Below are 27627 nucleotides of genomic sequence, written 5' to 3' on the forward strand. Positions count from 1 at the left end.
CGCTTCAATGAATGAATGAATGAATGAATGAATGAATGAATGAATGATGGCATTGCTGTGACAGATGTTGATGATGCTTACATATAAAAAGAGTTACTGCGGCTGAGCAATATAAGAGGATATACGGCGAGGATGCCGAGAAACCAACTATACAACATTGGCAAGTCTGATATGGTTACCAGCCACGCTTGATGTGACACAAAGGTGCTGCAACCGCCACTCGCTTTGGGCAATGCCAAGACCAGCTGGAACCCCTTCGTTCATCATCACACACGCACACATACACACAACCCTCTCACTGTATACATTACGGACAACGCCAATATCCCTTTGCATCCCAAGTCTCTTTTTTGTATTTTTAGCTGCATCTCCCATATATAAAGATCACTCTTGGCACATTCTCTTCCTGCTTTCTCCCCCATTATTATAATACATCAATGGATCATCCACCACCACCTTCATCATCATCCGTCGTTGTAGTACCTACAGGCGCCGCCGCCACTGCACTCGCCACCACCACCACTGGACTCGTTACCAACACCAACCATCATCATCTCTGTTGTCGTTGGGCAGGTTGTTCAATGACATTTTCTGATCCAGAGTTACTCTACGCTCACTTGACAACCGACCACGTCGGCCGAAAGTCCACTGGCAACCTATGTCTCACTTGCCATTGGGACCATTGCCATGTCACCGTAGTCAAACGTGATCACATTACAAGCCATTTGCGAGTTCACGTTCCCCTTAAACCTCACCACTGCAACGTATGTATTTTATCCATCATCCACCAAGCATATTAAATTAACATTGTCATTCTACGTAGTATTGCAACAAGTCGTTTAAACGACCTCAGGACCTCAAGAAGCATGAAAAGACCCATCTTGAAGAGCAACAGCAATTGCAGGGAACAGCACGTGCTTCACAACACCCATTGACTCCTCCCACTAATGATGAGTCAAAGGGACAACATAGTCGTCAATCATCCGCTCAATTGCTTCAACAACAATATCCACCTACTACTAGTAGTAGTAGCGCTGCTGGTATCTTCCCCATGTCACCTGCACCTACGATGATGAATTCACCACCTCATAGTACGATCTCGGATGGTAAGTGATAGGCGAATTTTTTATGTTATGTAATGGTGGGACTAAAAAAATACGGTAAATCGGCAGATCCTTCTATCCTATCCGATAGCTCATGGTTGCATTATCCAACAACATCCAATAGCAGCAGCAATATTTCCCCTGCAACATCCGTGTCACCTTACTTTAATCCATATGCCGAGTTTACAACACCAACAACGACACTAAAGCAATCGACGATGCCTGCTACAGCAACCAGCGAGAACCTATCGTATGTTGGTTACCCAGCAACAACAACAACAAATGAGATTACATCAGAGCAAGCACTTCAAAACATTGTGTATCCAAGTATGGAGGAGCATCATCATCAACAACAACAAGGATACAGTCCAGGTATGTAGGCATGAAGCATCATTCATGATGACGAAAATGGAAAGTGTCATTGGGATTAATCATGATTATTTTTGTAGAAGTTGCACATCACCTGAATGTGCTGCAAAGTATGCTCGAGACGGGGGCCGTGAATCCCGCTGATTTTGCCGTGCCAGTGACCAATGATGAGGAGATGGCAAGCATTAATGCATGGTTGGAGCGACTTTCTCAAAATGTTGCACAGGATCCCATGATGTTGGATAGCATGTACAGCATCCCATACGTTCCTCCTAGTGACCCTTATGCCGATTTGCTTGAACAACAACAACCACAACCACAAGCAGTAGAGGACCCCTATGTCCATTCACATCCCATTTTTCAAGAGGGTGGACATGGTATCACGGGGCAACGCGATCATTACATGCCTCAACAAGATATGCTCATGATGGATCATCAGGGGTTTCAACCCACTATCCATTCCACCACCAATCTTATGAATGCCAACGTCAAGAGCAATGCGAGTTTTAGTGACAAGAACAAGCATAAAGCACCTATAGATGGCGGGAGGCGTGATAAATCCGAGACTATTGAAACGTTTCAGGCTATCAAAACCAACAAGGCGTCCAGCGAAGATCGCAAAAATTTGACAACATTAGCCAACGTGTTTAATGAAAAGGGCAACAACACCTCCTCCTTACGTTCTTTTCCGCCTTCCAAAAAGGAAACAAAGAAAAATGATCTTGACAAAGGACAACAACAACAACTAGCAAAGGAAACCAAGCCGTCAACTCAACGTAAGCCTGTCAACAAAGACGTGATGGATATTTTGGCAAGTGACCTTTCCGATCTTACAATCAAGAACAAAGAACAGCTTTATCCCAATGTCAGCCAGGATACGAGGAAACAGCACAGGGCTCTCTTGAACCTCATTCGTCAACAAATCAACAACGCATACAACAATAGTAGAAAAGAAACCAATGGCAACAACAAATCATCGACAACAACAACAACCATCACCCATCGTACATAAGACACACGCCACAACACTGTTCAACGGCAGTAATAATCTCACTTTCTCAACTTACATATTGTCTCTTTTTCCCCTCCTCTAGTACACTACGCTTCCTATGTCCCAATTTTTGTTTTCTTGTACAGTTTTTTTTTCTTACACCTTTGATGCTCATGATCTATCCTAGTAGTTAGTCTTTCCTTCTCTCTTTTGTTTTGTGGCATCCTTCATCTTCTTTATGGCATTCTTCAACAATATATATATGCAAAGTAGCGTTTGGTTTATTTGGATTCTCAATCACTCTTACATTACATGTGCAATCAAATCTTGAGAGCGAAGACCTTTTTCTTTATTACATGCAAAATGGAAGGGGTGATGGAAAAAAGCTAGAGGATAAATTTGGTAAAAAAGTGAAAATCAATCAAATAGATGGGTCCTAATTCCTGCCTCATTATTATTTGCCTGGGTTCTCTTGATTGGCAATCATTTCAGAGACGTTCTTTTGGAGTAGGTGCCATTCATCTTGTTTAGGAGTAGCAATCTAGTCACGAGACAATGATAAGCTCATCTGAACAAGGTTCTTCTCCTTCTCAATCTTACCTCGCCAATATCATAAAGGTATACACGTCCATCACTGGAGCCAATAGCAGTCTTGTTACCCTCCTTGTCCCATGCAAGCTTGTTCAATGCACGTCCTGAGCCCACAGATGTGCTCACATAGGGTTCCTGTGTGACATGTTTATTAGTTACTGATACTGTCAAGATCCCTTTGATATGAACATACCTCTGTATCCGCATTCAAATTCCATAAATCGAATTGACCAGTACCGTCGACAGAGCCAAATAGCGCAGGATGGGATGGTGACCATTTGACATCGTATACATAATCATCAGCATGTTCGAATGAATAAAGAGGCACCACCTCGGTAGGTTGAGATGAGGACTTGGAAGCAGACTATCCATGTTGTTGTTTGTTATTTACATCTCCCCCCTCATAGGTATCATTTCTTTTGCTTACCTTGGATCTCCAAAGTTTTACAGTCCAATCAACGGATGAAGTCAAGAACAAATCGGAAAAGTCGACTGAGCCAAATAAGGGATGGAAATGAAGACCTGTCACAGCACCATAGTGGCCTTTGTAAGTATCAGCTTGGTTAATGCCTGCTTTGCTGTTTTCCACCAAGCGCCGAAAAGGAAGAAAATTAGCATCCGATAAAAGATATCCCCACAATCATTCCATACCTGCCGGCTTGATCATAGCGTCCAGCTTGATACACATTGCCTTCCTCAGTGCCAACCCAAAAGGTGGTTGTCTCGTTGTCAGGGAAACCCAAGCACGTGACTGATACCTCATCGGTCTTGTTATGAGATGGATGTAGCAATTCCAAATAATCCTAATAAAAAGACATGCGTATCAGCATGTTTACTCTCTTGATGCTTGATCCAATGTATAATAATGATAATACCTGTGGTTGGGCCAACATGTCGAGTTGCCATGAACACACAAAGCCGTCTGTGCTTGCAGTAATCAAATTGTGAGCGTTTTGGGTGCCGACCATTTCCAAAGAGTATACAGGATGGGTATGACCGCCAGCCGACAATGGCGTTTTCAATACGGGTAAAGATTTGGCACGCGTATCCCAAAGGACGATTTGACCAGAATAAGTGCCACCAATCACATAGTTAGGATGGAATTTGCTGAACATGACACTGAGCACATCGGACTACCCATGGGATGATACATGTGAGCATAGATTTGATATATCAAGTGATGAACTTTTTCTTACCTGTGAGTGGAATACAAATTCAGGACGTTCCAACAAGTGCAAATTCCACACGAGAGCAACGCCATCAGGATCGTTAACAGTTGCTGGATTCTTGTTGTAGGAGGATACTAAGAGTTCAGGGTACTAAATCATAAGACCTTATGTTAGTAAGCGCGTTTAGATAGCAACCTTTCCAATGTCTAACCTTGTTTGACCAATTGACATCCGTCACTGAGCGATTACGAGACCACTTTTCATCCCAAAAGTCGCACATAAATTTGACGCGTTTGCCGGTGTTCTCATCACTGGATCAAAATGATCATTAGATCATGTCACTTTTACACATACACACACACGTGATTTGTTTACCTATCAACATCCACACCAAGGGTATAATCCTTCATGAAATCGTAGGTCTCATTCAATGCTCTTTCCACAAACTTGGATGACGTATCGACAAAGCTCAAAAACTCGGGGGATGTCAAGATCATCTTTTTCTCCTCCACCGACAAATCTATATTGGGATCATGATGAGCCTATCTATGCATGTCACCTTTCATTCATTGCAAAAGTACTTACCAGGTGTCTCCTCATTCTTTTCTTGTTCGGCACGTTTCCTTTCCTCTTCCAACTGCGCTTGTCGTTGTTTCTCGAGCTGCTCGATTTCCTCCATGATTTCTTGTCTAATCTCTTCTTCACTCTTTTGTGGTGCATCAAAAGAACCTTCAGCCGTTTGGATCTCTTTGCTGTATACAACATGTTCCTATTCTAAATGATAAGTCAACCGTACATGTACCTTTTTGATAGGTTGATCCTTACCAAGGGGGGGATATCAGCTACAACGGTCTGAAATTCGGAAAGCTCGGCGACGTATTGAGGAGCAGCAGCAACGGCAGTCGTAGTGGTGGATGCTGAAGCCATACCAGCTGCCGTTTGAGTGGTAGATGTCATGGATAATCGATTGCCGTTGGAGCTAAGGTACATAGAGAGAATCATGATTAGATTGATATGCACTATCTTATCCTCCTCTATTCACTTTGCTTACTCGCTAACAGGGGTGCCAGGCATAGAGTATCCATAGTTGGAAGAAGTGGGTCGTGAACTTGCTGCGTCTGAACCAGCATCCGAGCCGCGATCCGATGAGCTACCTGTGCCTGAACCTGGTCTTTCACCCAAAACAAGTGCGACTAGGTCATCAATGGCACGTCGGTCTCGACCTGCTGATGAGCTCTGCGTTCATTAGCTTGTTGTTCAAGATGGAACAGTAACATTGCTGCAAAGGGAAGGGTATATGTACCGTGGTTGTGGATGATTGGGTTCGTGTTGATTGAGTCTCGAGTACTGCTTTGCGTTCCTCACGTGCACGTCGAAGCTCGGCAAGCTTTTGACGCTTCATCTCCAACTCCTGTTTCCTGCGTTCCATGGCCGACATTGTGGTGTATGTTTAGGGGCGGCGTATGTGTATGTATGTGTGTGTGCGTGCACAGAAAAAGAAGGCGGGATGTAAAGAGAAAGAGGATGCTGATGCGATGCTGGGTTTTTTCACTGGTCATTTTAGTTCACTGGTGCAGAGTATTAGCCCTATTGGAATCCCTTCTTCTTACACATCCCAAGTCAATAGAATCATGCACTTGAATAGGTCAAATAATGTCATAACACGCGTCATTCATGTTTATTGAATATAGAAATGCAGCTACACAATGTGCCCAATGATCACCCAACTGCTAGTTGTAGTTGTAGTAGTAGTAAAATCAAGTGATGTTTACATACATTCTTTTATGGAGAGTCGTTTCTATTCTAAAGCCATGGCAACATAAGGGATAATCAATGTAGATAAAGAATGGGGGAGATGGTGTCATTGTTCATGCGTGGGCGAGGATGAAAGCTGTCATCAGCCTGGTAACATTCAGCCGCCGCAAAAAAACAAATTGTTTGGCAGTTAACCTACCATTGACACTTCTTGTTCTTGCCTTTTATTCCCACCCCCCACTCACGAAATGGCGCTTCGAGGCTTACGATTGACTCCTTCATTGACAGCAACACAACCCGTTGTTCTTGCACAACGTGCATTCCAGCGTCAAGTGGGCGCTATGGCTGCTCTCCAATTCCAACAACAACATCGCATGTATGCCAGCAACCGCGATCAGCAGGGCAAGCAAGTCCTTATTCGTGACCATGGCGTCTTTGGTAAGTGACAACACCACACCACCCTCCTGCCCTTCGACGATTCGAGAAAAGAGTTACTGACAAGTGGGGTTGCAATAGCCAACTATGTCCCTCCTGAGCAGTCGCCTTCTATCACCGACTTTGGACGGTGGCGATTGACCAAGTGGCGTAACCTCAAGAATGGTGTACAAAACATGCTCAGGTACCATCGAGTGTCCTTTTTGTAATAGTGAGCAAGTGGATCTCATCATGGTATTGGATTAGTGTCGGTCTTATCAAATACAAGTCTCAATATGAAAAATGGGATTCCCGCAAATTCCTTGAGGTTGCCGAGGAAACGTACAAGGATATGAACGATGCCTTTGCAAGGTAAATATAGGATGAAGGATTTGCCATGGAAACAGCATTCATTGGTATGCATGAATAGAGGAGATCGTGAAGTATTGGAAGAGACGTGCTTGGATTCTATGTATTCGGTAAGCAAAAGCATCCATGGAAAAGGAAAACAAAATGACTTACGTGGTGAGATGGATGGATGTCTTAGACTTTGAAGAATCAAATCAAGAACCGTGGTAGTGCTCGATGGGAATGGCGTTATCATGGCGAGGTTGAAGCACCAAAGATTGTGTGTGTACGTTGCGTCGGCACAACGGGTCTTAGCAAGCATGGCTTTGCAGTCGCACAGGCTACCTTGAGAATGTACACCAAACAGGTAATATTGGAAGAATGGCAAAGAAAAAACATCGGGTGATCTGACAACATTATTCGTTTAGTCGATGGCTGTGTACGACAAGAAGAACCGATTGGTGGGTGGTGACCCCAACAAGGTGCATAACATTTTGGAGTATGTCGTTTTCCAAAAGACCATCTCTGATCCTGAAGACATGTGGCGAGTGTACGGCAAGATTGCTGCTCCAGAAAAAGTGCAACAACAATAGAAGATTGATTAGCGAGGTTAACAGGCAAAAAGCATAAAGAAATAATATTAGAACAACTTTGGGTAATACAATGTAGAGCCTTTGTTGCTTGTCTTGGTTGGGGGATTATGCATTGGAAATGGTTTATTGATAGTACGAAAAAGAGAGCAAACAAACAAAACAAAGAATGAAAGTGGATCAAAGGAAGCGTTCAGGAAAGGAGGAGGGGTATAGGAACACGAGATCCATTAAAGTAAAAATGTTCCACTGAAGCACATGACAACTCCAGATGACCATGATGCCATATCTCCAGGTCTGTTACCGTATATGGATTCACCAATTCACATCGCCTTGGTATCTTGTGTGCTTCTCTCAATTGTTGCCACGTCTTTATCTCTCGACTTTGATCCTTCTTACTCGTCGACTTCAGCCATTGCCTTCCATTTAATGCTAGTAGCTGGTATCCTTTCAAATTGTACAAGTGCCCGGATTGTGAAATGTCGATCATGCGAAGATGGTGCTGAGGTAAATGGATTTTACCAGGTGTTGGAATTTGACCTTGTTGCTGTTGCCGACTATCCATCCATTTGCACTGATTCATTTCCAACCAATCCATGTTGGGACATGATTGTGCCACTCGTTGAAACACATGATTCGATAATACCACACCTTTCAATACTAAACGACGTAAACGATGGTGAATCCCAGCATCCAATGCAACGTTGTTGTTGTCATCAGCGTCTGTGAGGGTGACTTGACAAAGAGTGAGTGAATCAAGCGATGTTGCATGTGCTAAGATATCCACCAAGGGTAGTTGCCAATGACCACGGCTGCTGCAAAATCCAGATGTACGCCCAATGGTAAGTTCACGTAAAGATTGGCAAGTACGCAATACGGGTGAGGTGCAAAGCGCACGTGGATAAACCATGGATACTGATAAGCTTTGTACGGCTGAATGCATACTTGTCAATATGCGCTCTAGCCATCCTTCCCTGCATAGCTGTAATTCGATGCCTTGTAAATCGACGTTGGGTATACGGTGCACCAAGAGCAAGTACAAATCGGGACGTAGAAGATAACCCAGATAACGTAATCTCATTGATTTGAGGGGTAAACGTGTGACACCAACACACGCAACAAATGCTGCATCCACTTGTTGGTTGATTGGTCGCTGATGTTGCTGTTCTACAAGGTCTACCATGACGCTCTCCCCTTCAAGAGTCAAGTGACGTAACGCATGTAAAGTGTTTGCAATGTATGTAAACCATGGTACAGCTGCGTCATAATCAAATCGCTTAAAACGGATCGCCAAACTGGTAAGTCTAGAAAGCCGTGTTTGGATCTCTGATGAGGAAATCTGGCGGATAAGGTTTGATGATGATAGCACATCACCCTGCAGCTCAAGTGTCACAAGATATGGGCACGCTTGCAGAATGTGATCAACGTCGCTTATCAACAACTCCCCACCACCAGTCAAGTTCAGTGACAACTTTGTAAGGCGACCCATATGAGTGAAAAAAGGCGCAAGTGTTTCCATTTGGACATTGGAAAGCGTGAGAGACGAGAGAAAAGTGGATTGGATAGGTATTGACTCAAGGACCAATTGGGTTGTGTGAAGCGATTGAAGACGAGACCATGGGAAAGCTGACATCGTTGCACTATGAACGTCGACTTGATTGGCAAGGTAAAGGTGACGAATCGCATGAAGGGGTATCGAGGATGCAACAAGCGAATCGGCTGAACATGTATCGTGTATATCGATGTTGCGATACAATGCTTGTCGAAATATATAATGCCATGGACGACACACGCGATTACATTCATATAAATCACCCAAGCAAAGATGGTCTGCAACAGACAACAACACCTCGTTGGGTAGCGACAAGATGGTGCCTGATGTGGTCGTCATGGCGATGGTAGTGGTGGAAACGGCGTCCATAAGCCAAGGAAAAGAAAAAAGTAAACGAGAAAAAGAGATAAGAATAAGGGGTCAAAAGATGGAAAGAAAGGAAATATGCTACTACAAGCTCTCTCCTTGCAGTGGACAACAAATAAAAACGCCACGCTTTTCAACCATTGTGCATTGCAGATGCGTCGTGCCAAATCCTCTGTGTAACATGCATAGTCAGCATGATATTCTCTTGTCAGCCCGCATGATAGCGCATGATATTCAACGTAAAAAGCGATTCATGATGACTCTTTCTATATCATCGTCGTGCTTTTACAAAGGAAACATTGGCTTCTTTCCATTGAGTGTATGTCATTCATTCATGTTTGGCGGCTGCTGATGCTATTCTACTGATGTAGCAATGAACAAATTTTGAAACGTCAATATGATTTCATGCAAGCCAAGATGCAGGGTTATATACAGACCTGCCAATGACAGGGGTGAAGGGCATTCTTTTTTTTTTTTCTTTTCACACACATTTACTCTCTCGCTCATTCTCGAAATCCTTATTCAAAATGATGAATGCAGCAGCAAATATCATCCAAGACAAGTTGGGTGCACATCCAACAGCAGCCTCGAATCAAGATACGCAAAATACGGAACCAGGTGAAAAGATGTTGGCGTGTGTTTGGCTTGGCAAGGAGCAATTGGAGATGCAGCAAGTGGGAGTTCCCGCTTTGACGGATCCGGAGGATGCCATTATTAAGATTACGGGCACAACCGTGTGTGGCTCTGATCTGCACTTGTACCATGGGGAAATCATGCAACTCAAGAAGGGCGATATTCTTGGACATGAGATGATGGGTATTGTTGACAAGGTCGGAGAAGGTGTCACGCATGTGAAACCTGGCGATCGTGTTGTAGCTGCTTTCAATGTTGCATGTGGTCGATGCCGATATTGTCAAAAAAAGCTGTTCACCTCTTGTGAAGCAACCAATGACAGCACGCTGCAAGAGAAATTGTATGGTCAACGTACAGGTGGCATTCTTGGTTACTCACATTTTGTGGGTGGATTTGCCGGTAAGAAGAAGAAAATATTACGGGAACAATGAAATCTTACTGATTGACACGTGGGTTTAAAGGTGGCCAGGCCGAATATGGCCGTGTTCCATTTGCCAACACTAACCTGCTCAAGGTACCCGAAAAACTACCTGATGAAAAGGCTCTTTTCCTTTCGGATATTGTTCCCACGTCCTATCATGCTGTATACGAAGCTGGTGTGCAAGAAGGTGACACTGTCGGCATTTGGGGCCTTGGCCCTATTGGTTTATTGGCAGTACAATGGTGCCGCAAAGTGTTCAAAGCCAAACGTATCATTGCCATTGATGATACCGAGGCCCGTTTGCATTTGGCAAAGTCGTATTGGGATGCTGAAACAATCGATTACTCAAAGGAAAAAGATGTCTCTGCCAAAATCCTCGAGCTTGTCCCCGAAGGTTTGGATCGTGCTATCGATTGTGCTGGTTTCAGATTCACAAAATCGCTCCTTCACAAGTTTGAGCATGCTGTTGGCTTGGAAACGGATTCTCCAGAGGTGCTAAACGAGGCTCTGCGTGCTACCAGAAAGTTTGGCACTATTAGCATCATTGCTGATTACGCTGCTTACACAAACCATTTCTTGGTTGGGGCTCTTATGGAAAAGGGCGTTCGAATGATTGGATGTGGGCAAGCTCCTATCCAGCGTTATTGGGAGACGTGTCTCAAACACATCGACAATGGAGATGTAAGTACATAAAACACATTTATTGGATGGTGTTCCTTATTCTCTTTGATAGTTTGATCCAACAGCCATCTTGACCAATCGTTTCCCCTTGGAGCAAACGCCTGAAGTTTATAAGCGATTCGACCAAAGGGAAGGTGGCGTCATCAAGGTGTTCATTGCTACCAAGTTTTCAAATGAAGAATCTCCTGGTAGTCCTGCTCTTGAAGTGTAAATAGGGATCATGTAAATAAAATCTTGCTTATTAAGGTTCTCGTTGCGCATCAGTGATGTGATGTGAGTGTCTTCAACTGAACTCCGCCGAGAAAGCTTTCATAAAAATGCATTGATAGCGGTAATCGGATTTCCCTTTTTCCTTTTCCTGATATTATGGCACGTCTCGACTTGGTTTTTGCACTGGTAAGCTTTGTACACGTCGCAATGGGAGAGTCGCATTCTAATGCTTTGAGTAGCATGCTACCCTTCATGGCTCCCTTGGTCTCGCATTGTTCTTTGCTCCTCAAATTGTAGAATCAACTTTATCACTCAACGACAACGCAGCTGGTATTTTGGCCGTACGTGGTTATGGTGTTGCTATCCTGGGTGCTGCTCTTGCAAGCTTAATGTGCTTCAACTTGCCTGACATGCTTCCGTGTAAACGTGCTACAGGTATGGATGGGATCATGGTTGATGCTGATGGATCACCTTTATACTTAAAAATGGAATGTGTGTCGTGTAGCAACGGGATTGATGGTGTATCATGCTCTTGTGGCCTATCTTTATTTCGATGCACGTAAACAAGAGACATTACCCTACATGACAGCCACTGGTGCTATGCTACTTCATATGGCTTTCCTCGCCGTCTTTTACGTTTGGTCCAAGGTGACCGAGAATCAAGTCAAGGCTTTTAGCAAACAGCAACGACAACAACAAAAGGGATCTCGCAGCCATTAGATTATGTTGTATGTATACAATGAATACGGTTTTTAATAATGATATTGGATGACAATTGGCCACATGTGATTTTATCCCCAATAGTTGGTGCTTTGTTGATGGATTTGGGGGTTTGGGAGATAATGGATTGGAGGCTAAAGGACAAGCGGGTATAACAAACATGTTGAAAGTGATACAATAGGATGCATTGAAATGATCAGGTAGGTAGGTAGGTAATGCATCATCAACTTTATAATGAAATGAAGGGCGCGATATTGCTGTCAAAAGGGGTGGTGTATGTAGCATGGCTTCTGTGTCACTAAGGACTCGGAGATCGAACGAGGGGAGTAGCCGACTGCCCACTGTGGCGCTTCGGTCTAGAGGATAGCTTGCCAGGGCCCAGCGTATAGTTCCTCCTTTCCAAGTACTTACAACATGAAGTTCAGTGCTGGTAAGCAATCGAGATAACGATGATGGATGGCATGGATAGAGTGATGGATGGATGAATGCGATATAGGGTGGATTAGGTTGGATGGATGAATGGATGATCTAAATATGGGATGTAGATGTTAGCTCTTCGCGTAGCAAGAGCAGAAAGGCTCACTTCACCGCCCCCTCCAGCATTCGTCGCAAGATCATGAGCTCTCCTCTTTCCAAGGAACTTCGTGAAAAGTACAACGTAAGTCTTTTCGGTCACCATTGAATACCCAACTTTTGCACGACAACAGCATGCAACCCTACTTCGACATACCCTTACGAGAAAAAGAGAACACAACCAACCAACCAATGACAATGACATTTGTAGACTCGCTCTATTCCTGTCCGCACTGACGACGAGGTCATGGTTGTCCGTGGCAGTCTTAAGGGCCGTGAGGGCAAGGTTGTCCAAGTCTACCGCAAGAAGTGGGTTATCCACATTGAGCGTGTCAACCGTGAAAAGGTCAACGGTAAGTTTGTTGTCATGGCAACAGCCTTAAGAGAAAGGATAAACTAATCATATGGATCAATCAGGTGCCACTGCCCCCATTGGTATCCACCCCTCCAACGTCGTTGTTACCAAGCTCAAGATCGACAAGAGCCGTCAAGCCATCTTGGATCGCAAGGACAGCTCCAAGAAGATGCAACAGGTAAAATCATCATCATCCTTAGTAGCGTACAATGAACATGGGTATTAACAATCATATCTTTTTGATAGTAAATGTGCCTGGAGACCAGCCTGGATCCATGTAACAGTATTTTTGCAATAAACGTAATTTTCGACACAAATATCGAATTGATGATCGCTTGTGCCATATACTATACGACATTACCCTTTTCCTTGATTCTCAACATGTGCTTTTCTTCTAAGCCTACAATGCTCTTTGACAATGAGTGATCTAAAGGATCTCATCATAAAGCTTTATACACCAACAAGTCGATTGAAATAGAATCCCCGTTGTTTTATGCTGTGATCAGCAATCTCTAAATGCCCAAATGCTGGGTTACCACCCTAATTGCATTAAACCACGTGACTCATCTTTAAACACACTATCACTACTAATGATCTTCAAGGTTGCATAAGTAAATAGTGATGATGATTGCTCCATACGTTGTTGACCAATCAACGGTAGGTCCCCTTTTGAATGTAGCATGATTGATATTTACCGGATGTTGAGCCGGCTTTATTATGCATGTTACCTATCTCTAACAATAATAGCCATGGCATCGTTTGGTACCCGCGTCTTTCAAATGATGATGGAGGAGGAGTTATACGATGATGAGTTTAACGCGTTGACGTCTTCAAGATGATTTTTAGTTGGTTTGATGTGTGAGATCGGGAGGTCAAGGTTATGACAGATGATGAATGATTCGTCATGGTCATTTAGCTTGATTGGTTCAAGGAATCTCCGCGGACATGTTGCTACACATAATTCCCCCCATTTCCCATTGTCGTGAAGCCTTGTGTATCTTTCTCTCTCTCTTTCTTTCTTTATACAACCCAACCACCAGCATACATAATAATACAACTGATGGCTAGTTCCGCTGTTTCTTCACCCACATCCTCTATCAAGCAAAGACGCTATCGTTTTGCCACTGAAGTGGTCACCGTCGACAATCCCGACGATCCCCACAATGCTGCTTCGGTCCCCATTTACCAGTCTGCAACATTCAAGCAAGTAGGAGCCGGTGGTGGTGGCGATTACGACTATTCTCGTAGTGGCAACCCTACACGTACTCAACTTGGTAAGGGTTCTTTTTTATATGACATGGATAATGCGATCTTGTATAGATACTGATGTTGGCGGGGTTATCTATGTAGAGAACCACTTGGCCAAGATCATGAATGCCAAACGGGCGTATGCTGTATCCAGTGGCATGAGCGCACTTGATGTTATTTCACGTCTTGTTCAATCCGGTGATGAGATTATTGCTGGTGATGATTTATACGGTGGCACCAATCGATTGTTGTCGTATCTCGCAAAGACCCAAAACATAAAGACACATCATGTTGACACAACCAAGGCTGAATCCGTATTGCCCTATCTGGATCCAGTCAAGACGAAATTGGTGCTTCTCGAGACGCCCACCAACCCCTTGATCAAGATTTGTGATATCAGTGCCATTGCAAAGCATGTCCATGAAAAGTGTCCTGAAGCATTGGTCGTGGTCGATAATACAATGATGAGCCCTTATTTGCAATGTACTTTGGATCTTGGTGCAGACATTGAATATCATTCCGGTACAAAGTACTTGGCAGGTCATCATGATTTGATGGCTGGTGTCATTGGTACTCGCAGTGAAGCCATTGCTGACGTGAGTTTTCTTTCTCTCTCTCCTTGCATGTATCATCAAAACATGAGCTCATTTGTTTGTATGTTTATTGTGTAGCGCATTTACTATGTGATTAACGCCACGGGTTGTGGTCTGGGCCCCTTTGATTCTTGGTTACTCCTTCGTGGTGTTAAGACGCTTGCTGTACGCATGGATCGTCAACAATCGAATGCTATTCAAGTCGTTGATTTCCTTGAACAATGTGGCTTCAAGGTCAACTATCCTGGATCACGCAAGCACCCTCAATACGAATTGCACAAGCGTATGTCAAGTGGCCCTGGCGCCGTACTTTCTTTCGAAACAGGTGACATTGGACTTTCCGAACGAATTGTAGAGGCTGCAAAGTTGTGGAGTATCAGTGTATCATTTGGATGTGTCAACTCTTTGATCAGGTAAGATGAATGCATGACATGCGTGGGAAAAGAACGGTGTTTTTCTAATAATGTGTCATTTATAGTATGCCATGCAGAATGTCTCACGCCTCCATCCCTGCTCATGTTCGTGCTGAACGTGCTTTCCCCGAAGACCTTATCCGATTGTGTGTTGGCATTGAAGACGTTGAAGATTTATTGGATGATCTTAAGCAAGCCATCCGAAGTGCTGGTGCCATGCCCGAGCACCTTGACGTGTAGATAGTTTCCCTCTCCTAATCATCCTCTTTGTAATTGTTCATCCCATCATCATTCCTATCACCATCCCATTCCCGCCATTCTTGTCTTTTCTTTTTCTTTTTACCTCATTATATAACAAACATGTAAGATTCTTTTGTCACACAATTATTGTTCTCTTTTTTTGTTCAACTTGGTACATCAAAGCCTACTTTTTTACACTTGGGTTCTAATGTTTCTTGGGGCACAGCCTTCTTGTCGGGTTCCAGCTCCCTTTCAGGCCGGTCGTCGTCGTCAGGTGATGGAGGTGCCTCGCTTTGAGTTTCATCGTCGTCGTCACTATGGCTGGTTGTAGCAGGTCTTTGCGCCACGTTATCCAACTCCTCTAGCAACTCGGTCGTGAATCGCATATCAAAGATCTCGAGAATATACTTTCGCACGGGTGCTCGGAAATGGTAACTGCCCAAATATTGACATACACAATAAAACAAATCGGTGCGTTTGAAATAGTCGGGATGGCGCTGTCGTAATCTGGATGCATGTATTGCACACGTTAATTCATGTCTTTTCATCTTTTGATGTTACTCACCTTGCAAGACTTTTCGATGCTTCATTAGCAAGAATGTGATTACTCATGTCACCAATATTCTTGAGGATATCTGAAATAATGGGATCGTCGGTGATTGAGATTGGTAAAACAGGTGGATCTGAAAGTGTAGGGGTATATTCCCAATTGGGGATCTATGGGTGGAACAACATGGTGATTAGGTGATGCATGATAGATGATGACATAAGAAAACCTTACAGCAAGGAAAAGAGCAAGATTTTGTGGAACACATAGACCCTCAGGGGCACCGTTAGGAGATATGACACCTTCCCAATTGAGCTCGCTAAGTATTTCTACACCTTGTTGTGTCTTAGCAATCAGACCAAGAACATAAAAACACGTGCTATCAACAATGATCAGTACAATGATGCATGCTTGTCCATTGTGAAAAATCACTTACCCCTTGAGAGAGAGGACTTCACTATTTTCAGCAATCATTACAATGTCCTTGATGATGTCCTCTTCTTCCAAAAACGGCAACCCATTCTTGGTGGAGCCAATGTTGCCAACCGCCCAGAGCACTGCTTTCAATTGCTGAAATACTTCCACGTTTTGGTTCTCAAGAGAATAATTGCGGATGTAATCGACAAAGTACTGGAAATGACCCTTGTCACGTAAAAGTGCGCATCCTTCCTCGGTCTTTGTAAGCTCTCCATAGAAATGGGGTGGTGTCAATCCATCTCCTGCTTGGCTACATCATTCAAAACATGGCACATGTGTGAGTGTGATGAAAATCCAAGCGATGTAAAATATACTCACAGATTCTCATAATTATTTTCACTATCGATTCGTTCTTCAAAAGGATTGCGTTGTTTCTTCCCAGGTGTATTGACTAGTGCTCTCGCCAGCGACAGCTCCAGCTGAGTGACATATTGCTGATTTCGATACTAATGTCCATTATGAGTATAGTTGCATAAAACAGGTTGCGGGGATGGCCATTCTCTTACCTCAAACCAATCATCCATTTCTTTTTGTACATAACCGAGGGCATACAAGTATCGGAAACCAGTCGACGTCGACAAGAACCTAATATAGAATGTTAAAACCTAGCTCTTATGGATGAATTTTTCCTCCCTTTCCATACCTTAACAACAATGGATTACCAATTTCACCCAAATGGCCAAGGCTGGGTCGGTACTTGACCAAGAGCTCCAGGTTGGCTTGCTTTTCACATGCTTCATCGAGTAGGTTGACTGCCATTTGGCATACGTCCAAGTGTGTGTCATAAAGCTGTGTCATCAATAATCGAATGATCCATCCATTATACTCGTTTTCAGATCGACGCATGATGACCCCAAGGTGTTGTGTTGCAAACAAACGGATCGGGTTATAGCCTGAGGTCATAATTTTGGATAATAATACACGTGGGTGACCATCGAGTGAATAGCCCATGTTGGTGATGATGGCAATTTTGAGATCGTCTCGATTGCGTAATTCTGATAATTGATAAAACAAGCTGAAAATCTTGAATCGTTCCATAAGCCGTACGCCTTCCTTGTGTTTGCTAAGGACACCGAGCAATGTAAAGTAGCCGCAGCTAAGCGTATTCTCCATGCGTTCTTTGGAAAAGATGGGCTCGGTTTCTGGATCTCCTTTCAATGGATCAAGCTCGCTTAATGCATCCGCAATTTGAAGCAGTAGCTTGTTTTCTGCAAGATAACGTACACCATCAGGATTGCTTAACAATGTCTGCATAAGCAAGCAGCCGATCTTCAAGTAACGAGCAATGTTCGCCTTGCTGCAATTGATATCCGAGAATCGATGTTCGAAAGGACGATAAAATGAAAGCAATCGCTTGATAAACTTTTTGCCATGCATGGCTTCTTCAAGTCGCCGTGGATTCAATAAAGGACCCTGGAACAGCTCCGAGATACTTTCCCAGCTCCACTTGGTATAGTCTTTGGTATTGAATACTTGGCTGTCCATCAACAATTGTCGAAAGTGCGTATCATCAATTGTATATCCAATCTTTAGCTTCACTTCAAGCACCTTTCCTTGTGATCGAGCTGCATTGACAAGGCGTTCCTCTTTGCTCCGTAAATCAGCAACAGAAGGTGCTGCATACAATCGAGTCCGTGCACGTGTCAGCCGATCAATATGAGCTAAAGCTGCTGTGGCATTGTGTCGGACTTGCTCATCTTCGAAATTGGATGCGAGGGCGAATAGCTTTGGCAAAGATTGAACCTGAATTCCCATCATGATTGGTAACAAGCGTGTTGATAGTTGTAGGATCTCGCCAATCAAGAGTGTGGCCTTTCGAGCAATATAAATGTCATCCGATTTGACCATATCCACTAACGCCATAAGGATATCCGCATCGATAAATATAATGAGAATGATGCATAGGTGATGATCAAGCATGTTGAGTCGTTCAGCATTGTTGGCTGCCGTTTTGTCGCCTGGCTTTCCTTCTGATGATGAGTATGCTTCTCCTGTTCCAAGTCCTTTGATGATATCATTTCCTCCCGTCAATACTGATCGTGGTGCTCCTCGTGGCATTGTTGCTTTGTCGGCATCATTGCCATTGGAGGGTGCTAGATGAACTGCATGTTGTCGACCCGATAAAAAGTTTTGATAATCTTTGGGTAAATCCACTCGGAATACATTGAAAAACATGTCCAGCACGATTTTCTATAGACCCATTCCATAATCAATGCCTTCATTCTTTTCATCCTTCCTTTTCATGGTGCACGCGTACCTGAGTTTCTGGCATAGGAAATCGTAGAGATTGAACAACAGATCTTGCAGCACGCATGTTATTGGCACACATTAAAAATGCGCCTGCCCAACTCTTGAGAAGCAAGGTGACCACACGTGCACTGTTCTTGAGCCGCTCTTCATAGTTTGGTCCTTTGCCAGTCTCCGTAAAAGGTGCAATGATGATCTCAAGTTCCACACCAGGTCGCAAAAAGCATCGTCTGCCAGGCGTATCAAGGATGTATACCAATGCATTGACGAGGACCTCCGTCATATTCAATTGCCCATCCAATAACGCTTGCATAAGGACTCGTAATCCACCCGAGCGTACTGTTAAACCAATATCCAAGATAGCTAATCCCACTATTTAGTACCCTACCTACTCTTCTTCCCCCCATCCATCTTGTTGTACATACCAAGTTCTGCCAAAGTTTCCAATGATACATTTCTTAAGCGGCAATCCGTTTGCTCTGCAATAGCAACCACTGCTCGTACCACATTCTGGTTGATGTATTGTAATCCTTCATAGTCGATAAATGCTCGTACGAGTTTGAGCGCTTGTTCTCGTTCTGGTTCATTATTGGTGGAATCTCGTGAGAGAGCACTAAACACGATTAGTAACTCGTCACCATCCATATAGCCATTCCCTTACTTACCGAGCTATAAAAATATCCATTTGCATCTTCATCATCAATTCAACATCCTCAGGCCCTTCCACCAAGTGACGTATGGTACGTAAGCTCATGACACGGATTTCTCGACTGGGGCTTGCGATGCATTGGCGTAAACTATAAATAACATCAATACCTCGGCAATACCTCCACATGTAGAATATACCTTACCATGCCATTATATTTTGTTTTGGATAATGGGGATCAATGTCTGCTGTGTTTTTCAGGATCCTTAGCAGAATATCCAACTTGCTCAGCTTTGATTCCTTAATGACGAGTGCATCTGCCGAGGTGCCAGGCTTTGCTGCTTTCCATTCGTCGATCCTTAGCTGGGTGATGATATGATGTAACCGTTTCCCAATAGGCCAAGCATCTGTATCAATATTGTAAGCCCTCCCAAATGACAATATACATACACTTCCCTCATCTCATCCATCCATACCATCATCTGGAAACGACGTATTTTCTTGAGATGCTTTTTGCTTTGCTTTGATATTAGGCGAGCTATTGGATCTTGGCTTTGTGCGAGAACGTTGCTGGGCGGATGATGCAATGGAGTTGATGAAAAGGGCGTTTCCAGCATAATTCAATTCCTTGAGTCGTTGAGCCACTTGTGCTGTATAGGGACCTAAAAAGTAACGTAACTATGGGTGTCATTTATCCTGGATACTGTAGTAGAGTGTGCGTTGCTGCATGTATGCATACCTGCGTTGGTACGAATCGATTCAATACGTTGAACAGTGTCACCAATAGCTGTGTTATAGGTATCCAACTGGGTCTCGAGGTCCTTTGTACGTTTCTTGTCCTGCATGTAGACTTCCAGCATGTTCTCCACACCGAGCTTCATTTTGGTTTCCTTGTCGAGCTTGGCCAACAGATCATCCAACTAGTAAAAAGTACGGGGTGTTACAATTTCTCGCGATTCAAGAGGAGTAGTAGTAGTAGGTGAAGGGTGAATAAGGGTGTTGCATAAACCTCGCGTAAGACTTGGGATGACCGTTTTTCAGGCATGGTCGGTTGTGGTGGAGGAGGTGGAGGAGGTGGATCCAATGCTGACATGGCGGTGTCCATCGCCTGCTGTATAATTAGATAGAATGGTGGTAGTAGTGAACAAGGGAATGTCGCAAGCTGAAAATAAAGAGGGAACGCGGAAAGGGAGAAAAGAGAGAGGAGGGGCAAAAGTAGCACACTATCACTTTCGACTATCACCTGGCTTTTCGGAACGAGCCATGTATCATTCAGACTCCAAAAATGACGCACTCTCCATGTATGCTATGCTATGCTACGCTATGCAGATGGATGTCATGCCAACCAAAACACTCACACACATATATACACAAGCATCGGACCTGATAAAAGTGTCGTTGCTGTGCTACAGCAACAATGTCTTTCCATGATTGACAGCACCAGCAGGAGTAGTAGAGTATTATGGAAATGAAGAGCCCACCCAATAAAAAGAATTGCAAATTTAAGTTTTACTACACAAAATGTCATTTCTTCTAATTTGATCACCATCGATGCATTGGTTGTTGATGTGAATATGGATATCCTGCTTGTTGTTGATCATCATAAGCATTGGGTCGGTGCACATCTTCATAGGCATTGGGGGATGCATATACAGGAGGCCCTGCTGCTGCTGCTGCTGCTGGCTGTTGATAGTAATGTTGATGAGCATCGTAAGTTGGATATGCCGTAGCAGAAGGCTGCATTGGTGGAGCATAGTATGCATCATTGTAAGTGTATTCGTTAGCCGGTGGTGATGTATGGAGAGCAGGCGGTGATACATGCGGAGAAGTAACAGTAGTGTTGTAAAGGTTGTTGTTGCTATTAGTAGGAGGCTCCTTTTCGTTGATCATGACAGGTGAAGGGTTGCTTTCGTAGGGGAAATCATGCATCTCCTGTGCTGCTGCAAGCTTGTCATTTTTACTTTGTCGTCGACGTCGTTTGGCACACAATACCAAGGCAAGAGCACTTCCCACCACAATCACAAATCCAGCAACAGATGCAATAATAATAACAGTGGTACTTATCCCACCTGGTCCTTTATGCTGTTGTTGTTGTTGTTGTGTCGAATCTCCGGACCTCGTGCTTGTATTATCACTTGTTGGGCTCTTTGTAGCATCCGAATTGTTGCTCTGGTCATTGTTGTTGTCACTGGGTGATGGTTGTGAATCAGATGTAGATGTGGGATGGGTCTTGGATAGTGATGGTTGTGGATTGTTTGATGCTGTTACACTAGCGGATGGCTGTGGATTGCTAACTGAATTGCTTGGTTGTTGTTGTTGTGGGTGGTTGGAGGGTTGAGCAGGGTTGGCTTGCGTGGGTGATGATGATGGTTGTGGATTGTTATGTTGTTGCTGGTCACCATTGTTTGGATCACCACCTCCACCACCGCCACCACCAAAAATATCACCCAACAAGCCAGCCTGCACTTGGACAACTATAAGTATCAGAGCTATAACGATCGCAAGTCGCATAGTGAAAAGAAAAAGAGAGAAAAAGAAAGAATGAAGAAATTAAGCAAGGAGTAGATCAATTAAACAACCTGCGTGATTTGGTTACACAAGACAGACAAAGGCGATCATCCTTGACGCTGCATTATAAAAACTCATATCACACGTTTTTCTAAACCAGATACGTGATTAACACTAATCTCACCATCACGAAACATTTCAAGGGGGTTTGATTAATGCTTGTATTGTATGAAGAGCTTCCTTTGCTCCAATTTCTTGGCCCCATCCATTACATCATACCTTATTGTGTGGATGAAGCAGAGCGAGATGGATCGTTCATTCCCAATGTAGAACCTTTTTTCACCAAGATCAACTCATAGATTGGACTTGAAATGGGTGCTTAAGGTATACGTTATCGAAGCCCCACCCCATTACCATACCAACATGCGTCAGTGGCTGCTATACAGACGCCTTATGCCATTTGATCCATCACCCTCCCTTCCACATGTGACAAACTGAATTTGATTGTATCCTCCTAATACCTCTTTACTGGTACGATACACTTTTTAAATAAAACAATATGCACTTCACCACATGAATTTTGAGGGTACAACAATGGGATTACCATCCTCATCCTCTTCATCCTCGATTGTGCCATCCGAATAATCATCTTCGTCATAATGCCCGTACGCTTCATAGATATCTTGACTGTAGCTGGTCATGTAAGAGGAGGATGTTTCTCCCAAGCTTAAGCTTCCGGTATACGTGGTTGAAGCATTATCGTAGTCGTCATCGTCATCGTCGTGATCCATGTTACGATATTGATCTAGTAAGGAGGCGACATAGGCAAACGCTGCTTCCCAATCGCGTGATTCTTCCATGGTGTCGGGTAAAACATACATGCGGCATTCAAAGTGGGGTGTTTCCTCGAGTCGTCTTAAATCCCGTTTACTCAATGCACGTTCGATAAATTGAAGAGCAAGACCCAAAGGGCCAACGTCCACTTGTCGTTCATCATCATCCATGGAAGGGTGCAGTACTTGAACAAAGAAATAAAGCGGGATGGTATAAAGAGGTGGGCGGTTCTATGTAGATCATTTGTCAAGCCTCATTGTTCATTCTACAATCACAAAGAATAACATCACTTACCACCCTGTATTCAAAATCATAAAGAAAAAGTGCTGTGCCATGCAATGCCGCCCAAAATCGTTCCCATTTCTTGTTGTATATATATCCCACAATGAGTAACACGCGTTAAGAGAGAAATCAAATGGCATGCTTACCGGTGTGAATTGTCCTCGTATATATACAGTGATAAAACCAGAATAGATGCATTTGTTGTCAAGCAAAACCTGCGCACTGCTGCTGACATAGGTGCCATAAATCACAAGTGCTTGGCATTCTGGTGTACCTGGTAGGCTGATTCGACGTAATTGCTTTTCACATGACTGTACAGGCACAACGAATTCTTCTTTTCCGATACATGTCTCTTCCTGATGCCGCGTGAATCCTCGTATGATACGGGCGGTTCGTGGCTGGGTAAAAACTTTCAACACTGCTGTCGCTGGTTGATCAATGTCACTAATAAAAAAGTAGTACTTTTAATGGCGATGGATGGATGCAATCATAGATGGCCACTTACAATAGAAATGTTTCATCAACGTTTGCTTGAATGTTATGTTTGCCGCATTTCTCGCTCGCTGTAACTTGACCCGTACAAATGCTTTGACCCACTTGGACCGAACAACGGAAATTACAGGCTAATTTTGTATGGATTTCATTAATAAAATGGCATTCTTCTTCTTCTTTTTTATATGACTGGAAATGATAAACTTACGTTTGGTGAGATTGTGATGAACGAATTGGATGACTAGGTATACAAAAGACCATTAGCTTCGTCACATGCTATATGATAATGATGGCCGTTACGTACCCCGTAGATAAAATGTAGCTTTGGGAGTGGCGATGTTGACATGTTCATGTACAAGGGGACTAAAGCATCATTGTCATGTTAAGCAGGGTGTATGTTTTATGCAAGTGAATGGGGGCGGGAGGGGGGTGTACCTACAATGTTTGGCTACGCGTAACGGGCTTTCGAAGAACAATGGATTTTGGGCAATCCAACAAAGGGTGTCGTAAGGCTTCTGCAGTGGCAGGCTCATGTTTGATCCATTCCAATTTTTCATCTGGTAGCTGATCCAGTGTATCACAGGGGCCATTGTAATGGATAATAGGATCCGATGATGTAGAAGAAGACGATCGCTGATTATTGCTTGATGATTTCTTTATGTGATGATCTTTGTAATGATGCTCGTTGAAAGATATCGATGGGCCGATACGCTTGGTTGCAGGAAGTCTGATCTGAGAACCGGCTTGCGAGAGCTGATGAAATGATCGGCTGAAAAAGTTGCGAAATGATGCTGATGATAGACCTTTGAGCATGGTCGAGTTTGTGCCTGCACCACCATTTCGTCGATTGTTGGGCGGTGATGATGTCAAAAGAGGGTTGGTCAGTGTGGGATACGCAGACATGGCCCCTAATGAACGAATATGCAAAGGTCAAATAAGAAAAAATGAAAAAGGGGAAAAGAGAGAAAATGGCCGAGACGCACAAACCAAACCAAAACAAAAAAGAGAGGCCAAGTGACAACACCACACACATCCAGCGCACACACATACACCCACTCTTCAGGAACGCGCATCGGAGCAATTCAAATCTTGTCTATTGTTCAAGTTGTTGTCTGTATTGGGCTGAACCACGCACACAGGATAACTGCTATATGAGAGCCTACCCCGAGCAGGGCCTGTAATAAAAATCTTGGAGCAAAGATCTTCCATGTCATCAAATGCCTTCGTAAGACAAGTACAAACAAGGCTGAAAAGCATGTAGGAATCAGTTGCATGATCATGAGCATGTAAAGGGAAAGCTGCTGCTGCTGCTGCTGCTGGGGTCGAGTATGACGGCTGCTATTGGATACAAGCAATGGCCAGCTAATCCATGCTATCAATGGGCCTGCAAGTGTTGATAATCCAACCAATGTTGCACCACCGTAATAGTTCATGTCGTCAAATCCAATAAAGGCTGCTTTCCATGGTAACGATGTAAATGTTGCCTGGTGACCGGTAACGAAGAAGAGATGCTGCCCAATAGTATGCATCAATACAAGCCTTACAATGCTATCTGCACCAGATGACGCCGACGTAGTCAATAAATTCACGATCCCTGGCACTGTCAACATGATAGTACTTGCCAATGGCCTTTGTAGCATAGCCAAAGCGGCACTCCAAATCGACATGAACGACCACCAAGATACGCGTGCACGTAGCAACACCACCATGCTGAAAAGATACACCATCCGAGGTAGATAAACATTCAACAACTTCAATGACCACCATGGTAATGATGGGCTATTGCTGCTGCTTTCATATAGCTCTTGTATCTGCCGAACAAACACCACACAAAGAACGGCTTGATACATCCATTGCTGCCAAGATTTGTTGTGCGATCTTTGCTTGAAAAGGCGTGGTAATACATAGGAAATCAATGCTCCATTGAATGTGACGTATGCTAACATGGCTGCTGGATGATCGGTAGTAAAAGACATGCTGTGGAGATAGCGGCAATAAGGAAATTGCTCTTCTCGGCATTGACCAGCAAGACCAGTTAAGCGAATCCACCCAAGAACAAAAAGAGGAGCACCCATTTGACGACTGCACACTGCCCACGCGACGCACAATGTAGCTGCTATGAATCGTATCATGCGATCCTCCCAAACAACGAAGCTGTTGGAACCCAAGGTGAGTGCATGAACAATGACACCCAATAAAACAAGGATCCATGTAGTAGGTGTAAAGGTCGAGTGATGATGGAGGTCCTTGATACCAAACAAAAGCACTGTAGCACACGCCATCATAATCAAGGCCAGCAAGCCATCCATTTGCGACATTTTTTCAAACCATCCATGGCTTCGGATATCATCCTTGAGCGCCACAATTGCCACACTTGAGCTGACCAGTAATGTGCTCACCGCCACGATGAATGCCCTGCGTAATGACAAACTTGGTTCACTCACAAATGATAAATAAACACTGGAACATGTGGTTACCACCAGAATGGAAATGCCCACAGCCATGGATCCCACATCAAATTGTGCCCAAATCGCTTGGCAGTACTTGATCGTGCTTGTCAAGAAACGGTCGTATTCAAATATAGCATCTTCCAAATCACCCATGGCTTCATGGTTCTCTGCATTGACAAGGTGCTCATACATGGGACTCAAGGCATCGGCTGAAAATCCTGGATGGCCTGTGTGTGCCGAATACTGATCAAGATAGTGTCGGACTTGGCGTGCATTGTGTCGAAACGCGTGTGTCATATGTTGCAAGGGTGAAGCAGCATCATTGTTGGGCATCACAACATCTGGAATCAGAGCTCCCAAGTTGCCAAAGGGAATAGGGACACCCAACATGTATGCCAATGTGGGCACGAGATGGATTTGTGATACGATTGGATAGGTGTTGGGATCATAATGAAGCCGTTCTTGAATCTCACGCATGTTGTAACCAAGCTGATCGGCTCTTGATTCGTGGATGTGCCGATAAAAGTCCTTCATGCGTGTATCCGTGATGGGTCGTTTTGAGTACATGAACAGGGTGCTGATCAATTCTTCCACACTTTCACCGCCATGATCGCCTTCCACTGACATGCCATGATCACCCATCACCACCAATAACGTCTTGTCGTCCACGACTCGATCCACCAATTGTTCAATGACCTTGTTCATTTGACTGAGTTTGGTTGCCATGTTTGGATGCGATGGACCAAAGGTATGGCCACAATGATCCACACCCAAGAAATGAGCAATAGCGACTTGCCACTGATCCTGATCCACTATAGGCCATAAATGCTCCAGAATACGATTGTCCACTGTATCCAAATCAAACATCTTGAAGCTGTCACTCTCGAATGTCTTGTTCGATTCAAAGATCTCTGGATACAGATTCACCCATGTATCATCACCCATAAAGTAAAAGTCGTCATAGCGTGTTCGCATTTGGCGTAATAAATGGTCTTCGTTCACGGCGGATGATGCAAAGTTGGAGCCTGCGTCAATGAATGTGGGTAATGACCCTGTCATCAAGCCTTTGACACGTTGCATAGTGGTGGTGGGTGGATCTGCTCGAAATTGAAATAGAAGGGAAGAGGATGGCTGTTGGGCCAAGAGTCGTTCAAATACAGGTAGCTGGTTTCTGTAGTATTCATTCTCTTGCTTTGGGTCCGATGATACAGCAAAGTCGAAACGAAGCGCGTCAATGATGATCAGTATCACCCGATCAAAGTGTGTCGATACACTGTCATTCGGCAATGTCGGCAAGTCCAAGGTCTGTCGTGTGAGAAGAAACCCTTTCAGAAAGAGGTACAAGCCAGTTGTTTGAAGGAGTGTGAGAAGGACAAGCAAACTCGTCAATGTAAAACGGCGATCGGTCGGCAGCCGCATTGTCAACGGTACCTTAAAGAGCCGTGGTCAAGGAGACCATATGCATCCTCGTGTAATATAGATTTCGGACACAGCTTACTGCTATCATGCCCTCCCATCCACCTTGATCTTTTATCAATAGCAATGACGCCACATCCTCCCCGTAATAAAGAACTTGTACCCATTGTTATGCATCATTCACATTGTTGCTGCCATCACAATATACGAAATGTTGTGGCCTAGTAGAATGGTCCAAGAGCTTTATGTAACAAGATGGCTTATTCATTCAAAAAGTTCAGTACATTGATTGAACATGTTGAAGACTTGGTGTGAAGACTATGATCATCTTAGGGGATAAACTACAGCAAGCTGCGCCCAAGATTACATTTACGTATCATAGCAACCGCGTTG

General features: G+C 43.9%; 12 protein-coding genes across 12 annotated transcripts; 6 read left to right on the plus strand and 6 right to left on the minus strand.

Moving 5' to 3' along the window:
* Positions 1-437: 437 nt before the first annotated feature.
* On the plus strand, positions 438-2484 carry O0I10_006503 (uncharacterized protein; the record flags this gene model as incomplete). The annotated part of the gene is made up of 4 exons (XM_058486530.1): positions 438-764; positions 824-1106; positions 1173-1475; positions 1553-2484. 4 exons carry the CDS (start codon positions 438-440, stop codon positions 2482-2484), a joined length of 1845 nt encoding a protein of 614 aa, XP_058342601.1.
* A 433-nt stretch (positions 2485-2917) lies between these two features.
* Positions 2918-5661, minus strand: O0I10_006504 (uncharacterized protein; the record flags this gene model as incomplete). The annotated part of the gene is made up of 13 exons (XM_058486531.1): positions 2918-3004; positions 3064-3189; positions 3248-3418; positions 3482-3632; positions 3706-3857; positions 3930-4187; positions 4251-4373; positions 4435-4534; positions 4599-4743; positions 4809-4992; positions 5049-5202; positions 5275-5459; positions 5527-5661. 13 exons carry the CDS (start codon positions 5659-5661, stop codon positions 2918-2920), a joined length of 1971 nt encoding a protein of 656 aa, XP_058342602.1.
* A 565-nt stretch (positions 5662-6226) lies between these two features.
* O0I10_006505 (uncharacterized protein) lies at positions 6227-7333 on the plus strand (the record flags this gene model as incomplete). Its single annotated transcript, XM_058486532.1, has 6 exons — positions 6227-6416; positions 6495-6597; positions 6660-6764; positions 6823-6871; positions 6940-7107; positions 7169-7333. The coding sequence occupies 6 exons, from the start codon at positions 6227-6229 to the stop codon at positions 7331-7333; spliced, it is 780 nt and encodes a 259-aa protein (XP_058342603.1).
* Positions 7334-7523: 190 nt separating this feature from the next.
* On the minus strand, positions 7524-9221 carry O0I10_006506 (uncharacterized protein; the record flags this gene model as incomplete). The annotated part of the gene is made up of 1 exon (XM_058486533.1): positions 7524-9221. One exon carries the CDS (start codon positions 9219-9221, stop codon positions 7524-7526), a length of 1698 nt encoding a protein of 565 aa, XP_058342604.1.
* A 554-nt stretch (positions 9222-9775) lies between these two features.
* Positions 9776-11194, plus strand: O0I10_006507 (uncharacterized protein; the record flags this gene model as incomplete). The annotated part of the gene is made up of 3 exons (XM_058486534.1): positions 9776-10280; positions 10343-10983; positions 11036-11194. 3 exons carry the CDS (start codon positions 9776-9778, stop codon positions 11192-11194), a joined length of 1305 nt encoding a protein of 434 aa, XP_058342605.1.
* Positions 11195-11349: 155 nt separating this feature from the next.
* On the plus strand, positions 11350-11913 carry O0I10_006508 (uncharacterized protein; the record flags this gene model as incomplete). Its single annotated transcript, XM_058486535.1, has 3 exons — positions 11350-11379; positions 11433-11628; positions 11699-11913. 3 exons carry the CDS (start codon positions 11350-11352, stop codon positions 11911-11913), a joined length of 441 nt encoding a protein of 146 aa, XP_058342606.1.
* A 414-nt stretch (positions 11914-12327) lies between these two features.
* On the plus strand, positions 12328-13067 carry O0I10_006509 (ribosomal protein L24; the record flags this gene model as incomplete). The annotated part of the gene is made up of 4 exons (XM_058486536.1): positions 12328-12343; positions 12459-12571; positions 12698-12839; positions 12904-13067. The coding sequence occupies 4 exons, from the start codon at positions 12328-12330 to the stop codon at positions 13065-13067; spliced, it is 435 nt and encodes a 144-aa protein (XP_058342607.1).
* An 834-nt stretch (positions 13068-13901) lies between these two features.
* Positions 13902-15335, plus strand: O0I10_006510 (cystathionine beta-lyase; the record flags this gene model as incomplete). Its single annotated transcript, XM_058486537.1, has 4 exons — positions 13902-14115; positions 14192-14685; positions 14761-15095; positions 15161-15335. 4 exons carry the CDS (start codon positions 13902-13904, stop codon positions 15333-15335), a joined length of 1218 nt encoding a protein of 405 aa, XP_058342608.1.
* A 164-nt stretch (positions 15336-15499) lies between these two features.
* O0I10_006511 (uncharacterized protein) lies at positions 15500-20357 on the minus strand (the record flags this gene model as incomplete). Its single annotated transcript, XM_058486538.1, has 14 exons — positions 15500-15842; positions 15901-16052; positions 16117-16261; positions 16319-16609; positions 16678-16805; positions 16866-16944; positions 17003-18549; positions 18617-18969; positions 19032-19219; positions 19272-19403; positions 19458-19659; positions 19729-19914; positions 19992-20172; positions 20262-20357. The coding sequence occupies 14 exons, from the start codon at positions 20355-20357 to the stop codon at positions 15500-15502; spliced, it is 4023 nt and encodes a 1340-aa protein (XP_058342609.1).
* Positions 20358-20794: 437 nt separating this feature from the next.
* Positions 20795-21763, minus strand: O0I10_006512 (uncharacterized protein; the record flags this gene model as incomplete). The annotated part of the gene is made up of 1 exon (XM_058486539.1): positions 20795-21763. One exon carries the CDS (start codon positions 21761-21763, stop codon positions 20795-20797), a length of 969 nt encoding a protein of 322 aa, XP_058342610.1.
* A 563-nt stretch (positions 21764-22326) lies between these two features.
* Positions 22327-24271, minus strand: O0I10_006513 (uncharacterized protein; the record flags this gene model as incomplete). The annotated part of the gene is made up of 7 exons (XM_058486540.1): positions 22327-22824; positions 22889-22957; positions 23023-23320; positions 23382-23499; positions 23577-23609; positions 23673-23731; positions 23808-24271. 7 exons carry the CDS (start codon positions 24269-24271, stop codon positions 22327-22329), a joined length of 1539 nt encoding a protein of 512 aa, XP_058342611.1.
* Positions 24272-24468: 197 nt separating this feature from the next.
* Positions 24469-27237, minus strand: O0I10_006514 (uncharacterized protein; the record flags this gene model as incomplete). Its single annotated transcript, XM_058486541.1, has 1 exon — positions 24469-27237. The coding sequence occupies one exon, from the start codon at positions 27235-27237 to the stop codon at positions 24469-24471; it is 2769 nt and encodes a 922-aa protein (XP_058342612.1).
* Positions 27238-27627: the final 390 nt, after the last annotated feature.

Source organism: Lichtheimia ornata, assembly GCF_029851405.1.
Source record: "Lichtheimia ornata isolate CBS 291.66 chromosome Unknown scaffold00029, whole genome shotgun sequence".
Taxonomy (NCBI): domain Eukaryota; kingdom Fungi; phylum Mucoromycota; class Mucoromycetes; order Mucorales; family Lichtheimiaceae; genus Lichtheimia; species Lichtheimia ornata.